This window comes from Stegastes partitus, unplaced genomic scaffold (genome assembly GCF_000690725.1).
Source record: "Stegastes partitus isolate 25-593 unplaced genomic scaffold, Stegastes_partitus-1.0.2 Scaffold1157, whole genome shotgun sequence".
In the NCBI taxonomy this organism is placed as follows: domain Eukaryota; kingdom Metazoa; phylum Chordata; class Actinopteri; family Pomacentridae; genus Stegastes; species Stegastes partitus.
Genome location: NW_007578888.1, coordinates 64542 through 82395, shown reverse-complemented (window position 1 = coordinate 82395; position 17854 = coordinate 64542). Strand labels below are relative to the sequence as shown.

At 40.6% G+C, this 17854-nt stretch overlaps 1 protein-coding gene across 1 annotated transcript in view; it reads left to right on the top strand.

Annotated features, from left to right (window-relative positions):
• Positions 1 to 17854, top strand: part of dym (dymeclin) — a 59583-nt gene that overhangs the window by 27024 nt on the left and 14705 nt on the right. Inside the window, exons 14-15 of the mRNA XM_008296843.1 lie at positions 1004 to 1103; positions 17000 to 17182. Of these exons, the coding sequence (XP_008295065.1) occupies positions 1004 to 1103; positions 17000 to 17182 (283 nt within the window). The remainder of the gene's footprint in view (positions 1 to 1003; positions 1104 to 16999; positions 17183 to 17854) is intronic.

Here is a 17854-nt window from a genome sequence, read left to right as displayed (position 1 = left end):
TTTGGCCAATTATCCCGGATAAAGAATGCTGAGGGGATTTTGTGTTTCCAGTGCTGACAGATGGACAGGTGTAGCTCTAAGGGGCTTATCAGAGCTCCGCTTGTGCATCTGAGCTTCCCTGTTTTTTGTTTTTTTTGTTGTTGGGTTTAATTTATTCTGCTTTTTTTTTTTCTCCTTGATTAACACACAAATTAAAGATTGAACACCCCTGGGTGCCAAAAGAGTGTATTAAAAAGTTGTAATTAAAGCAGAAGTTTGCTAATAATTTTAATGACACTTTTTTTTTTTTTTTTTTTACAAACAGGATAGACATAGCAAACATTTTTTCAAAGATGTGTCTCTTTTCAGATGTATTGTGCGACCACATGTGAATCAGTTTCCTGTGATAGGAACGCTGCATTAATGCTGTGTGTGTGTGTGTGTGTTGACCCACCTTATTGCTACACGCCAAGGTCAACTCAAGCAGACTCAGTGACACTTGATGTATGTCTTTGTCCTGCCGTCGGGTGCAAATCATCTATTTCCTTCACAAGCCACGGTGTACACAAACGCGTACAACACTAGTGAAACAAGTCACAGTAGAATGGGAAGAGCCACTTGCATTTACAAATAATGAGGGGGGGGAGGCAGCATGTTGTGATTGTAAATTGGTGGTAAATGAAGCATAATTTGTTGCATTTTGACACATCATTTCTAAAACAGTCTCCTGCCAGCTTCGTGATTATTTTGTTATTCCGGCACTCATTATTATTCATTATTTTTTTTTACAAGCTTCATTTAGAAATCAAACAGGTCTGACTTTAATAATAATCTGTCCTAAATAGAGGCTTCTCTCTTCAGTTGAGGTAAGTCAGAGCAGCTATTTAAGTATTTATGGCACATTAATTACAACATGTGCAGTATGATGATTGTGTATTTGGGTTCTTTGGTCTTCATTGAAGTGCATCATTCATCTGTCACCAGGGTTCTCATTCCTTTCCCTCTCTCTGTGTCTCCCCTGCAGTTTATTTGCTTTGCTTTCCAAAAAGCACAACAAGGTTTTGGAGCAGGCAACACAGTCTCTGCGAGGCAGACAGGGAGACAACACAGCCTTGCCAGACTATGTGAGTAAAACAGACACACACACACTCATTCGCTCTCAGTCTGCACTAAGTTTGTTGTTGGTTGCCAAATTATGTCTACATGGATAAGGAACAGTAATTTGACATGGGCATTTTTGACAGTGAAACAAGTAAGAGCTTACACGAATTTACATTTCAAACAGCAAGATTTCATATTGTGAAGTTTAATATTTAAAAAAAAAAACCTGTTAAAACGATTACCATTGATTCATCTTTGTGGGGTTTTCTTCAGTCAGTAATAAATTCCCGTTTTGTGAAATACCCCTCTTTCTCTTTCTTGCTGACAGTTTAACTGCTAACACTCTCACGTGTCAATTAACTATAAAGCTATATCCAGCAGCCAGTTAGCTTAGCATAGTCCCTTAATAGCGTCCTGAACACTAAATTGTTCTGCGTGTATAATGCCTTTAAAGCCACAAATTGTCATTTTTACCATTACGCAAACCAGACACAACATGTGAGCTTTAGAGGTGCAGGATAACTTTGGATAAAGCCAGGCTAGCTGTTTCTCAAAGACTATATATTAAAGGTGGAGGACGCAACTGTGACTCCACCCATTGGTTTGTGTACTAATGTTGTGAAGGCTCAAGTTTGGAATTTGACCATTTTTGTCTTTTGAAACCCGACATAAAGTGTGAGGGATGGATTTAAAATTACATGGACACATGTAGTAGCACTTTGTCAATCACAAAGTAGCCATGTCCTAAAGCCTATTTTATCATATGTTTTATTTTAAATGGCACAAATACTTACAGAATTAACATTATGCTGCATCATTCCATCAACTTATACCATAACTTAATGAGGATAGTGTTTACTGAGGTAACAAATCAAGTGAGAGCTATGATCACTTTCTCATAATCTTTAATACAATTGGGCTTCTTTTTGCAACCAGAGAGGTCGCCCCCTGCTGGTCATTAGAAAGAATGCAGGTTTCAGGTACTTCTACAATGGCTTCACTTTTCAGACGGTTACATTCATAATTTTTATGCAACCTTTGTTGTAAACTAGCCAACCAGATGCTGCTGGCTGTAGCTGTATGCTTAGCGTGCAAACATAACTGGTTTTGACCTTCTCGTCAAACTCTTGGCAAGAAAGCAAATAAGTCCACTTCCCCAAATGTCTGATTGTTTAAATCTTTTTCATCAGTCAAATCAGTGGTGAAAGCAACCCTAATAATGTTGTCCTAACATTTTATAGCAGATTGAAAAAGAAGCAATAATGAAAGCGTGTCATTTCTTAGCAGTAACCAGCAAAATATTTATATAAATACTGAGTTACTACAACCAACAAGAACATCATGATCTGCTCGACTTGATTTGGTCTGCTTTCTACCGTCTTCATCATGTTTTCCTAGCCCTCATTGTTTGCTGTGTAAAAAAAAAGAAAAAAAAGAAATTTGCTGTATTTTGCTGCTTGCGCAATTTATACCAACCAGTATATGTTGAATGAACTATTGAGCGTTTATGAAATTGAGTGTTGCATATACAATTTTATGTCATTCACAGAGGCACCAAAGTAATACTGAAATTTCTCTCAAACTGTGTTAATCTAGAATTGAAATCTTGCGGCGGTGGAGCTTAACCCACTAAATGAATTATTATCTCGTCCTAATGCAATCTGTACATCTTAGCTGTAGCTAAGCACCTGATGAGGGCATGCTGTTGACTATTGACAAATATTGTATAACTGTATTTGCGTTCAGCCATCCCTGCCTTCAGGTCCTTCTGTCTGCCTCTCAGTCTGGCTGTCTCATTAGATTTGCATGGTTTTCGATACGTGTGTGTACGTAAACATATTTGTGTGCATGTGTTTGGAGGAGGTCCCCATAGATGCCCTTAGGTGTTGGGGAAACATGAGTGTATTTGAGTGCTCCTTCAACCATGTAGTGTCTGTCTGATGAGCCTCCTTTCAAACCGACATCTATGCACACACATAAACACACACTCATAAAAACATATAAAATGCAATTATCCAGCTTTGTTTTGATGCCTCCTTGCTCCAGGGCCTATTTTAATGCCCTATTTTATTTGCATACATGCGTAATCACACACTACGTATGACTGCAAATGTAAAAGTAAGATATAGAGAGATTACTTTGCCATGATTAAATATTCTCCTTCAAGATATTGGTTCAGCCAGCTGTTCCCATAGGAGAGTGCATTCAGAGTGAATATAATAGTAGTGAAAAATAAAATACCACAAATGCATGTGCTTAGAGTGAGGGGTCAAAGTGAAAGGTCGCCCGCACAACAGCACTGCTGCTTTTGATAGAGATTCAGTGTGTTGTTCAAGGACACATGGCTGATTTTCAGCAGGATTATTTCATGGGAATTTTACAAAGGTTTTCTCCTTGAATAGTGTCTGACATCCAGTCTGGGTCATAGACTTTTTAAGACAGAGCTGGTCAGCTTTTCTGATACCGTTATCCTTGAGCTTAGACTATACTAACTCGATGTGACATTGGTTCCCATGGCATCCGCATCGAGAAGTCAACTTTGAATTTTATTGACATCTCTTGATGAAAGGGAACATACTGTATTGTTTGACCTCTGAGCATGTGCACACACGCACACCCACCTTGAGACATGAATTGAGTTTAATTATGTCTTGGACAGCTGTTGAGTTTCATGTGCACTTTAAATAGACCTGTATCATCTGCTTTTCCCATGTCTTTGGTAATAAACATCTTAGTCTTGGGCGTTTTTGAACATTTGGTGGAATCTGTTATGCCGAGAAGAAAGGAGGCCTTCCAGCCTGGTGTCGTAATGTAATTTTCTACAGATGTTCCTGATGCTGAGACAATTATTGTTTGTGGTTTTGATTGAAATTTAATGGACAAATAACCATGAAAACTTGTTTGTCGTTTATAATCAAAAAGTCTGCACAATTATTGACATTCTCATCAGTTTGTATTTGTACTAAAAAGCAAATGCCAGCGTGCTTACACGTTAAACTAAGATGTTGTACATGGTAAACATTATACCTGCTAAACATCAGCCTGCTAACATGCCAAAGGTAGCATTTAGCTCAAAGCACTGCTCTTCTTAAGCACATTGGTATACAGCAGAGATACAATAATGAGGAGGTGTGCCATAATGTGGCTTCACCTTCAGGCTGTAAACTCGTCTATTTATATTTAAATTGAAGGTTGGCGTAGATATAGGGTTTAAAAGGTAGACCTGATCAAACAATTATTTTCATTGTTGGTCAAATATTTCCTTAACCCTTTGAACCTCAAGCATTTTCTGGAGGGGGGTTGATTCATATTTACAGCTCATTTGACACTACAATATACATTTCTGCATCTCCTTGGAACCAGCAAAACCAAAAGTTGTCTTCTACGACACAGTTATAATGAAAGAAAAAATCTGTTGATTGTTTATTTAACCACAATGGAAAAAAACCTGCAGCTTGTCTCCTATCGGCTCTGTCTAAGCACAGTCTGCAGTTCAGCCCAGTTTAGCTGAAAAGTCCCTGAATTTCTATCACATGGCTGTTTATCACAGCTGAGACACTAATGGCTTCATGGCTGCGCTAAGTAGTGCAAAATCTTTGGTTTTTACAGTCTGTTTAGAACAAATGCTTTATTGTTGGCTTTTTTTTTATAGAGACTGATTTAATAAGATTTTAAGCTCAGATTTCACACATGATATTAAGAACAACTCAACAGTTCTTCTATTTTCGAAGTGTCTGCCTCTGATAAAGAGTCTAATTTTATAGATTATTTTTTTTTTGGTTAACTGATAATATGTCTTTTAGACTTGCTGAGCAGTTCTGTTGTTCAAAGGTTAATTAACTGATTCATTTTTTGTTGTGTAAAGCTCAGAAAACAACAAAATATCTTCAAATAGCTATTTTTTTTTCGCACAGCAACACTTCAGCATGCTAATGGAACTCAATTTACTGTCAAATAAGACAGAGGAAAACACATTAAAACATTCTTGCTACACTGATTAGATCATTTATACAAAACTAAAAGAAGGTATGATTGAAAAAAAACAGAATTTATCCACTACATATCCAACAGTGACAGCTAATATAGTCGAGGAATAAAACTAGATTTTAAGTAAATATGAAGCTCATTTTTAATATCCTTAGAGAAATGAGAATATAGATGAAAAATAAACAGCTACGTGTTTAATGTAATGACGAGGAAGAGGAAGATAACTCGATACAGAAGTTAATGGTTGCAAACATTACCGTTTATCTCGACCCCCTTCCATTAGTTTTAATCTAAAACTGAAATTCCCATTAAACCGTATGCATAGCATTTCTTATCTTGACCAGTCGTAATGACCTGCTGGCGAAGGTCTATCACTGGGCCGAGACAAGTGACGTCTGAAAGAAGGGCTTCTGTCTCATTATGCCGACCGACTCCTTTGTTTCCTCCATCTCTGGCCCTCCTCTCCACCTCCGGTAGTGCTGGATGTGGCAGCGTAATTGAAAACAGCCCGCTTCGGCGTTACTCACAAACCCTTCTACTTAACTCGGGAGGTGTGGAAGTTTAGGGAACTATGGGGAGAGATAAAGAGGAGCAAAACGTGAAGAGAAACAATAGAAAGAGGAGAAGCAGGCAGAAGGAAAGGAGAGTGTAGGGGGGTTCAGGGTGGGTGTAAGTGTGTTTTTGTGACAGGCATCTGGAAACAATGTAATTTGGCCGAGTCTGGCTCTGGAGAGAGAACTAATGTTTGTTTAATGTGGGATTGTCCTGGACGTGTAATTGCTCTCTTTACGAGGGAGAGACTGAGAGGAGGATATGAAAAAAACGTCGTCAAAAGCCCTAAACTGTGGGTTAAAGCTGGGTGCATGCTGCTCATGTGTTAATGTCTCTCTCTCTTTGGCTCTGTCTCCTCCTCTGTTTTCCTCCCTCCCTCTTGATGTCTGCCTCTCGGTCGCTGTCTCTCTTTCATATATACACACCGAGAACACACCCCCTGTCCCTGAATGTGTTTGTGCTGCTGTGTCTGGTTAGCGTCAGGGAAGAAAGAGTGAAGGGTGAGGGCCCCTCGAGCCCCCCAGGGAACATCCAGAGGCTCCCCTGTCCAACCAGGGCAGCTCTCACGGGGCCTCACGGTTGCTCTTTGCAGCCTCTGCACCTCTGATCACAGATGTTTTTTTTCTTGCCCGTTGAGATATGTGAAGTGACATGCAGTATGTGGCTGCACATACAAACAAACATTTAAAAAAAAAAAAGGAGGAAGTATGCACCGTGTTGCATTGCATTGTGTGTCACTGTTTATGCTCGCAGCCAGTGGTAATGGTAATGTTACTTCTCTGCCTCTTAGTCTGTTTACTGTTGCACATTTCTGGGAAGAGACTACAAGCGCATACACACAAACACACGCAGAGCCAGGAGCATGTTGGACCACCCTGTCTATGTGTTTATGTGTGCCGGTTGAGTCACAATCTGTGATCTCTTTTTAATAGCCGGAGTAGACACATGCATTAGCTTTGTAGCACCATTCCTCTTGTTTAGGGGGAAAGCAGAGCCCGAGGATATATCAACAGATAATAAACATTATGCCTTCTGTTTATTATCAGTGCTTTCAGGAATTTGCCACTTTCTTATGAGGCTACAAAATTATTTTTGTAAAATCCACAGCCATCCATTAAAAGCTACCGTCGCCCAACTTGAAATTGTGTTTCTGAAGTTGTTTATGAAACTGTCTCTGATGTATATGTAGGTGAGTAGTTGTCATCAGTCAAGCAGCACATTGTTGTTTAGTTCATTTGAAGTTTCCTGCGCCTCTTTTTTTTTTTTTTTGCTGTACTTATTTGCAATTTTCCACTATCTTAAGTGTGTTTTTGTTTTGTCAGTTGACTCAGACGTACTTGGAAATTTATGTTGCTTGTACATAAAACAAGATATTTAACCTCAACATGGTGGTTTGCTTATACAACAGTGTCACAGGAAATAAGTCTATTGCTGGTTTAGCAGTTTATTTTTTAGCATTTATAAGTAGTATATAAAAACAGAATTAGTTTATGGTAGCACACTATAATGTAGTCGAACACGGATATAGAAGGGGTCAATGGATTTTTTTTATTTTTTATAGCTGATACTGATTATTACTAATCAAGGCGACTGATGACAGATATTTGTATCCAATATAACTTTGCAGGAAAAATGAGCATCTTTCTGTCAAAATGTAGTATTCACTCCAACAAGTCTAACACAAAACCTGATTAAAATGCCTTTTATGGTATTTATTTGTTACACATGATTGATTAAAAGAGACCGTTTTAACTTTTACCTGTCAGTGTTGGACTATTATCATGTTATAAATCTGATAAATGGTCACAGAGTGGTGACTACATATAGAGAGAGGTGACTGCATCACAGCTAAAGTAGCACGTTTTTGAATAAATATTTTAGTGCAACTGAGTTTTAAAAAAAAACAAACAATACTGATAATCGAAAACATGCTGGATATTAAATCTGATAATCCCTCAGGTACACTGACATGTAATAGTTTATTCACACAATATTTCTCACAACTGCTTTACACTGTATTTTAAACAACTTATTAAGTCTCTCTGCTGTATACTGCTTATGAATTTAAAGTGTTGCCCTCACTGGAAAGTTTTTGGGGAAATATACCACAAATAGCTCACTTCCTATACTTTTCCATCCCTCTCTACTGAGCTTTCTCCTCACTGCAGATTTTACATAAAATTACTTGAAAATGTCTGTGTTCAGTGTCACCTCCTCATGCCTCAATCACAAAAGGGAGCGTATACTTGTCAGGCTCTGAGACTGTAAAATGTGGCAGTTTTATCACCTGGCCTTACGCTGACTTCCTTCCATGTGCATTTCATTCAATTCCACTGTGCTGATGGAGACTCATGTGCAAAGGACAGAGATCAGTGTCTCCGCTCATACATCGTTTACCTGAAAGTAGGAACCGATTGATTGAAATGTGAATGTTGCATTATACTGTCACATTTCTTATGGTCTTTTGATGTAGAGCCAATCCTGCCACCAGGCTGATGTGCATTATCATACTCCTCAGAGGTTATAGTGCACACACAGAGCGCTTCTTGTCATTTTGAATGAAAATAACCAGAGGGGAGAGATGGCAAGGGAAACGAGGAAGGCAAAGGGCACCTATACATCTCGCAGTTTCACACCGTTTCAAGCTTTTAATGGATTTGCATATAGTTGAAGATTTTGGCTCATAGTCTCCATTCTGGGAGTATAACATGAAGGTGATTAGTTGGGTTATGAAGTGCTTTTCAACTGGTTGTTTGGTAGAATATTGAGCAGCAGCTTGCACCTGGCAAATGCTAATATCTATCTCTTTTCTAGTATTATCACATTAACTCAAATGCTGCTTCATCTAAAAAAAGGGGGTTGATTGAGTTTGGTTTCTGACAAATTCATTATTTTTGTTTGCTCTCTCATTAGTCAGTTGTTAGTGTTATACAAGCTTTCATCAAATATGTCTTGCTGTTTCTGAGGCTGTGTTCAGACAGACATTAGCCTTGTTAAAAAGGTTCCTCATTTATTTTAATAGGACCAGTCAATTGAAATAGTGGGCAGGAAAAAAAAAAAGTAATAAAAAAAATGCATTTTTATGTAGCAAAAAACTGAATCCGGCTAAATTTTTGCTGGAAGTTGACATTGTAATTCAGCAAGGTGCTGCGTTGGTGTACGACAAAAGACCCGCACACTGTCGTGTACGTAGGCTGTAATACGTTCAATTTAACGCATCGTTTCAGTCTGACGGAGATCTAACGGAGAACTAGATGCAGATCTTTTCTGGGCTAATCAAGCACTCATTCCTGGTCGATCATTTTCTAGCCACAACAGAAGATAAAATATTTGCCGCACCTAACTTTTCATGGCACCAAAACATTTCCTCATACTGCGCAGGGTTTTGGTGTCTGATAGACCTCTGAATTCACAAATCTGTTACTCAGACTGGACTTCCTGGATCATCGTCTCACTGGTACGTGAGGAGGATGGTTTGGAAGTTTAGGGTAATCCAGGGCAGCAGTAGACCACTTATCAATCCATGCTTTTTTTTTTTTAAAACCACGACAGTTTTTGGTTTGAAATCTTACCAATCTGTTGTTTGAAAGCGGCCCCCCAGTAAATGGGGTTTGATACAGTCACTCTACTGCATTAAATGAACTGAACTTTTGGTTTAAATAGCTAAGTCTCTAGTGAAATTGAACATAGAATAAAATTATCACATATTATTAGTAACCTCTTAACCTCTTTGACACTCTTTAAGTAGCTCATTATGTCCTCCTTTCAGTCTCATAAGTCTGTTTCCTTGCATTCCTCTCATTAAGTCCGTATCCTGCTGAGAGTGTAGAGCTACCTTAGCGCCCTTTTTGGTCTCTCATCTTTCTTTCTTTTTTTTTTTTCTCCTTTTCTTTACCTGAAGATGATGATAGGCCTCATTGTTAGTTCACTTGTTAGCCTGTCTCTTTATGCATCCTCTTATCTCCTCTCGTCCGTCTCTCTGCTTTTTCCTGCGTCTATTCTCGGGCAGTAGGAGTGCCACCCCTGCAGGCAGCAGGTGCTCTGGGGTCCTAATGATTGTCTGCTTCCAAATGGTAATTAGGGCAGTCCTGCTGTGCCCTGGTCTTTTTTGTGATGGAGGCACAGCACAGCAAAGCAGAGCATAGCTCGTAGCAAATCAATTAGCACTGCCCACCTTTCTGAGTGCAGTTGCAGCTGTTGGCGTCATCTTTTTTTATCATTATAACTCACGTCATTACCAACATTACCGCTGTTTTACCTCCACTCCCCACCTGAGCCACCTGGTGCAGGCACTCGCCCAGTCTCAGAAGTAGTGTGCTTATTTAAAGCGATAATAGGCTACGTGTGTTCAAATATGCCGGACCCTCCTCACACAGACGGCGATCCAGAGTTCGTCCAACTCTTGTCTTTTCTAAGCACATCCTAGAATGGCAGACTGTGTCGATGCTGCTGCTGTTGTTCTGGGGGTCAAACACTGTCTTTTGCCTCATTCTGTATGTGCGTGCAACAAAGGATGTTTTGTACATGTGTGCGGCTACGGGGTAATGAGAGGCTGACCTGGCCACAATGCTCTACAAAATGGTGTGATTATGACATGGACGTGGTACCATAATGCAGGTCAGACAATGACCCATTTAAAAAACTCCCAAAAGACGGGACAGGCTGCTGCTACTCAGCCAGTCTGACCCTCTCTGTCTGTCCATGTGGCATTTTTTTTTCTCTCCTCTTCAGGCTTTTCCTCTTCTAACTCTGTCATTCAAACTTTTTTTTATCTTTTTAAATTACAACTGCTTTGGGTGTTGATACATTTTATAAGAAACTATTCCTCAGTATTTCTCTCTTAGTCTTTTTTTGCTTAGGTGAATGTGTTTTTTGGCAGTTCTTCTCTCTTTTCTCTGTTCAATGGTTTGCATTCTGGCACTGTAAAATAGATTTCAGACAGATCTGCCTCTGTGGGTGTGGCGTTTCACTCTTTCCATTTGTCTCTCCGCGTATCTGTTTGTGTATCTCCATGCCCTTGTCTTTGTCAGTAGTCTTTCTTAATATGTCTGGTTTTTCTGCCCTGCAACAGCCTGCAGTGAGCTGCGGGGCCAGCCGTGGAATCACTAAGCTATTGGTTTAATGATGCCAGCTCCTACTTTACAGGGATTTACATGTCTGTGTCTCTAAACACCCTGTCCACACACACACACACAAACACTTGCATAAAAACATGTATTGGTATGATAGGACGGCTAGACACACACACACACTCGCTGTCCTTACCAGTCAAAGATTGCATCGGTCATTTCAAGACAGATAGCAGAGGTGAAATCTACCTGCAGACATACCACATTTGGGCCCAGCATGTTGAAGAATTAGCAGCAAAATCAGGCAGATGGAAAAGCTTACAAACACACACAACCTCTCACAGGCTCCCAGGAAGGTTTGTGTAAATGGTGAAACAAGTAAAATGGGACAGCATCATTGAGACTAATGATACAGCTCATGTCTGAGGCCTGTGTTTTCCTGGGTGGAGAGAAGACATTAAATAGCAGCATGAGTGGTTGTGACTAAATGACAATGCAGGAGGTTGGAAAATAACACAAGACAGCGGGAGGAAGAATAGAAAAGAGGAGGGGAGGGGAGGACAAGAAGAAGAAGAAGGGGCGAGGGAGAAAGAAAGAAGAGGCAGTAATGGTTTTATGCGGTCAAACGAGCACTTGTCAGGTGTTTTCTGGCTGCTACGAGATACTTTTCTGGGTGAAAACAAGTGCAAAAGAACAGAGTGGGAAGTAGAAGAGAAGGAGGAGGAGCCACCAAGATATTTAAATCCTGTCTGGGTTTCAAGTAGACCATGGACCTCTTAATCTCATCCACTTGACAAACATACACACAGGGCCAGGCAGACGTCTAGCTAGCCTATTTTCATGTGACCTGAATTCCCCAGTGTGGCATTTTTTTTCCTGCCAGACTAATCTCATTAAGCTGGGTGCAGAGCTGGAGAACAAACAGGCATCCCTCACTCCTACTCTGCCTTCCTCTCCTGCTTTTGTCTCCTCTTCATCGTGTTCGCTTTCTCCATCAACTCCCCCCCCTACTCTCATCTTCTACGCTCTCATTTTCATCGCCGTCTTCCTTTGCCTCTGCCTCCTCTTCCTCCCACTCACTTGTCTCCCATATCTGTCCCTGCTTTCTGTTTAATTATGGCCTGCCACAGCAGAACAGAGTGGAGCAGGTCTAGCTAGGCAGTGGAGCTGAGCTCAGAGAGCCACCTCTGCTTCCAGACGCACAATCCATCCTCATAATAACTGCCTCTCCTGCCTTTCCCTCGCCTCTTAACGTCTGCCTGTTAAAGCTCCACACACCTTCGTCTGCCAGCTTGTGGAAATCAATGTAATACATTATTGCATCTGTGTTGCAAGCCTAATTCATGGTCAGTGCACAACAGAATACGGTTATTTTCAATTATCCTAATCCCCCGAGCTACTTTCAGGGGGTGATTGTGTGTGTTCATGTGAATGATTTAAGGAAAAAAAAAAAAAGAAAGAAAAGAAAAAAAAAAAAGCACCACACAGCAAGCAAAGTTATTTATAAGATAAGGTCTTGTTTCTGAAGCAGGGCACTGAAGATGGAATATAAAATGCTACCACATGCAGTTCTGTTACAGATGGTTAGCCCAGATTGGAGGTGGAATCTCAGCTTCCAATCAGCTTGCGGTTGCAGTCTCGCCGGGTTGCTGTTTAGAATCTGGTATTAAAATTCTTTGTCAAAACAGGTCATCATCAGAACAATGATGTTTGTCATGAAAATGAATCTTTAAGCACAAGTCTGGCCATGGAGAGCATAAAGACTTGTATACTATCTCATAAAAAATAAAAATAAAAGATTTTATGTTTACTTTGCTTTTTAAGATTTGAAATGGGCTTTATAGTGCGGAGAAGACAATCTTTTTTTATCATAACACTTTGCTAATTTATACACATTAAATATTAAAATGTCTTGCTCAGCACCTAATTCTAATGTATTTTACAGGAATTACAATACTTGAAGGGGCTGTGCTCGTTTTAAGCCTGAAAAGCAGCAGGATGTAAACCCAGAGGAAGCTGCTGATGAGTACTAGGCTACTAGGCTAAGGCGGGGCTTCCTGTAAAGCAAAGATGGTGATTAAAGTTTTCAGACCAACCGGCTGAGCTGGTCAACTAAACATTCAGAGAATTTATGAGTTACAGCCTTACATCTGTGACATTATGTGCTGTCATGATGTTCACGTGTTACCATGTTGATACTCAGTCAGTTTCTGAGCTCCTGTCACGACATGATTGGCAGTCAAACTGCGTTTTGGTGGAAGCTGAGGAGTGGTGGTCTCTGTGTAAGGTGATCCCAGACACTTACATTCCTGTCTCTGCATTGAACTCTCACCGCTGAGTAGCCAGACAGTCGTTTAGATGTGTTTTGTAGGGTCATGCCTATCTTTAAAGAAGACATTTAGACATGCCACATTAGGGAGAGCACAGGTGTGAATAATAAAATGAGTGATGGCTAAATTCAGTAAAGCTGCTTCAGTTTCAGGGGCCTGGTGTTGTCAGTGTTGGCAGCAGAGCCATCGTTGGTGTTAGTACCTGGCTATTTCTCGCTGAAGTCAAAATGTCTGCTGCGGATAAAGATCGGTATAGATCCGGCTTCATATTTACTCACAGGCATGTGCAGTTATTCAGTGTGACTCCTGCTAATCATACAGATCCCGGATCAGCGCTGAAACCTGTCAGATAATCTTTGCGGTGTGTTACAGTTGTGGTCAGTCTACCGCTGGACTGATTTCATTATAAATCCATTGCATTAAGCTAAGCTGCTTTGAATGTTCTTGACTCCTGTGTTCTCTTAGTCTGCATTTTGTTGTCTCAGCTTGTTCTTAGCCAGAAGCCCAGTCAGGCCTTTGGCTCTGCTCAGCCCAGCAGGGACTGTGTACTGTTTATAGATTAAGGCCAATATAATATAGCCGATGTTACACCTCAAGCTTTTAGGCGGCTAATGGTACACTTTCCTAAATTGTCCTGCAATAAATTTGACCAAATTGTAAGGTAGCAATATTTCTTTTGCTTTTTGGCAAATGAAAGCAGTAAACAAAGACAAAACACCCGTTGTCCCTCCAGTCCATTTTGTTACCAGTGCCGGGGTTTCATTGAGATGAAGCACGGTGCTATTTATTGTTTAGTATTTTTAGATTGTTTTGGAAACTGCATCATTTAGCAATCTTATCTGTATTACCATCAGTACGTGATAGATTTTGTTACGCTTCCACTATGTTTACTAATTCATAGCCACTTGGTTTTTTATCTCTTGAAAGTTTATTCCTTTTCCCACGGTCTCTGCTGTTTTCTTTCTGTGTGTGTGTGTGACACTGTGGAACATGTCAGGCGGGACGTTATCTCGTCATGGTGGCGTCTGTCTGTCTGTTTTGTAGACACATTGTTGTGAACACAGTGACCAAAGAACAATACATGATAGAATCTTTATTCTTTAAAACCATCAGTTCCACTTTTAAAGCAGACGGTGTGATGACATTAAATACCTTGCTGTATAGATTCCCAATCATGATAAGCCTTCTCAGAACTATTAAAACCTACTCTTAAGTTCAGTATTATAAGAGCTACCACTGATCATCCAGATATGCACTCCTTTCATCGGACGGCAGCTAAAGGTGTCAGCTTCATGTCTGAATGTGCAACCTGATCACTTTTCCGTAAATCGTACCAGGTTGGAACAAGTAACATTTCTGTATCGCTTTCAACACAGCACAAGTCTGAACTACATGCAGTCACGTTACAGACTAGACACTCAGAAGTAATGCCACTTCGAGTTGTGTAAAGGGTTTCTGGGAAGACTTTTTTCCCACATCTCAGTACCAGTAAGTGTTCAAAAACACCACAGAAAGTGTTTAATCCGTTACATCCCAATTCTGCCCATCACATTGCTCCACAATTTACAATCTGTTACGATACATATTGAAATGTTCATAATAAAAACAGACACTTAACAGCTAAAATGAAAGACACTCACCAATTATGAGTCTAATCCAGGGTTTTTTTTTATTGTTTGTTGTTGCCTTTTTCCCTTTAAAAGACATGAGCTGAAGTTTTTTTCCAGCTGCTTGTCTTCCTCCCGAGTTTATCAAATAACCTGTAGCATCAGAAAGCAGCAAGATCCATATGTACGTCTCCAAAGCAAAGACAGCTGCATGCACTAGCGCACGTGGAACAACATAACCGGTAACTTCATTAAACACTTATAATTATAAATCATCCCGTGGAGATTATCAGCCTAGGTCAGGATCAGTCCAGGCCAGGATAAACCCGTGTCAAGATCCCACAGCAAGTCATACATGCTTCACATCGGACAGGTGAGCTGTTACAGAGTCGCAGGTTAGTTTATGACATCGAGCTGATTTTGGGATTCTTTATTAAATACCTGCAGCATCAAAGTGCAGCAGGATCCATGCAGGCTGAGCACAAAGCAAGAGAGTTGAGCACACACAAAAAACAGCACAAACTAAATCAACGAGGATATTAGTTATTTAGACAATCTGATAAACTGCTGTTTGTTTGTTGTTGCATTATACATCACATGGTGCCTTGTGTAACATCGCGGGAATGATAAATATCGTGAGTGTACCGTGCCTCTTTCCGTCACTGGGGGAACATTAGCGAAAGAAGTGACCTCTGTCTGAATGACAAAACATCGTCACCTGTTGGCTGCTTGTTTCTTTGTGGAGCATCAGGCTACTGTGTTAGCGTTCTGTCTCTGTTTCGCTCTGCTAAGGTCGAACTTTTGGATTCATTGTATTTATCTCCAGGTCTGTGTGGACTTGGTCCCTTTTGGTTATTGAAATTTAATTTATTAACATCAAGGTCGTGTAGGTTTTGTACATTAAGGTCAGTAAAAACCTCCACACCTGAGTGCGAGTGTAGTCTCACAGAAGACCTTTCTCACTGTTGAAATGTGTGGACTGGTTTCTCTCGAGGAGAATTTTCCTCCTCAAGTGCTGAATTATGAGCAGAAACATTGAATATAGAGAAAATATGTTTCCCCTTTTAAAACCTACGACAAGCATCAAGAGTGGCTAAATATTTGTATTGACACCACACATGTAAATACAAAATTCCAAAGACCCATTGTTTTTGTTTCGTCGAAAGCTTAAAGGCATAACTTCCTTCTTGTCGAGCGTTAGATGAGAAGATTGATAAAACTGTCATGTTGGTGTGATTAATATGAAGCTACAGCCAGCCTCCGGTTAGTTTTTCTTTGCTTAAATACGAGAAAGAGGGAGAAACCTCTACCTGGACTGTGTTCAAAGACAACAAAACCGATCTACCTGTATTTCTAAAGGTCACAGATTAACATGTTGGGTGTCTTTTATTTAATCTGTACAAAAAAACTAAATGTAAAAACGACATCTCTATTGTACAGAGGATTATGGGTTGGATCTTTTCTTGAACAAGACTATTTAAGACTCCAGGAAGTTATTATGCTTGGCTCAGACATAGTCTGGCACACATCCTCCTGTCAAACAACAAATTGTTGTTGTTATATTTGTACACGTTTCACTGGTCTTTCTACCGATTAAACAAATGACATGCACCATGTTAAACAGTGAGCTTTGACTGTGCCGGTGCATGGATTTGTTTCTTACTGCTAGAAAGAGCCTTTCCAGCTGTTTCCCTCCATTTTCAGTCTTCGTGCTACGTTAAGCGAAGCAGCTGCAGGACGTAGCCTCATATTTACCTTAGAGATATCAGATTTATATCAATCTTTTCATTTATTTCTTCACCAAAGAGCAACTGTGCGTGTTTCCTAGAATGTCAAACCATTATCTGAACATGACTTTGAAAGAGATTTCAGCTCTTGTCGCTGCAACACACGCCTGCATGCAAGCTCACGTCTTTGCATTCATTCTCTGCTTGTCGTTCTTATTTACTGGCTTTTCTGCTGTGTGTTCTGATTTGTGGCGAGCCTACTTTGTTTGAAGAACTTTGTAAATAACTCATCATGTCAGCCACTCAACCCCCTGCATCTTTCTATCTTTCTCTCCGTCGTTCCCGCACCCCTCTCTTCCTGTACCGTCACCTGTCACAAGTGACAGTTGTCCTTGCCCCAAGAGGAAACATACTGTGACATGACCTGATCTGTGGCTTACAAGATCACCTCTGGTTCCTAGCTAAGACCTTGGCTTGGCATTCCTCCTCCTCCTTTCCTTTCATCCTTCTCTCTCCCTCCCTCTGCCATCGCTCCGTTTCCCCCCTGCTGATCTTTCTATCATGAGACAATCATTTAAAAACACCCTAATAAGTGAAACCAGTGTAGTGGGAAACCAATTAACCTTTACATCCTCCCTCTCCCCCAGGCCCAGGACCTGAATGTTATTGAGGAGGTGATACGCATGATGCTGGAAATCATCAACTCCTGCCTGTGCAACTCTCTACACCACAACCCCAACCTGGTGTACGCGCTGCTCTACAAGAGAGAGCTCTTTGAGCAGTTCAGGACGCACCCATCCTTCCAGGACATCATGCAGAACCTTGACACGGTCAGTCTGCTTTTTTCCCCCCACAACAATCACCCAAAATATGAGCCGTAAATTAAGCAAAGTTTGCACCACAGAGCACTTCAGATCAAGATGTTGGCTTATTTGTGGTAATTATCACACAGATCAAGGCTATACAGATTTTCCCTCAATGTCCTCTGTGTCTGCTGGGAAAGGTTCAAAAACCTGGAGCATATGTGAACTGCATCGTTAACATAGTGTGCAGTTGGACTGTAAGGCATGCTGGGCCCTGTGAACTTAAGTAATATGGATGAATTAATCAGTCCCCTTGTGTCAAGAGGCTGTAACTCAAATATTCATTGAGAATGTGTGGTGTATAGGGGAGGAAGGGACAGAGAAAGCTGTCATTCATCGCTGTATTAGTCATGTTGAGGAGGAAAGGAAGCTTTGGTGTGTATGTGTGAGGGATGGGGGTTGCTGCATACATTGCCTTGGGCTTTGCTGTTATCCATAAGTATGAGGGAGGCATGCTAGCTAGAATCCCTCGGTTAAGTCAGTCCCTAAGGCTGTTCTCCGAAGCCTTCCCTGCGCTTGCAAATCCGTGTGTGTGAGCATGAGATTCAGGATGAGAGGCTGCTTTTTTGCTCTTCTAAATTAACCCCATATGGGAGGCCTTCAGAGTTAATGAAGAGATTAGTATTAGATAGATGTAGA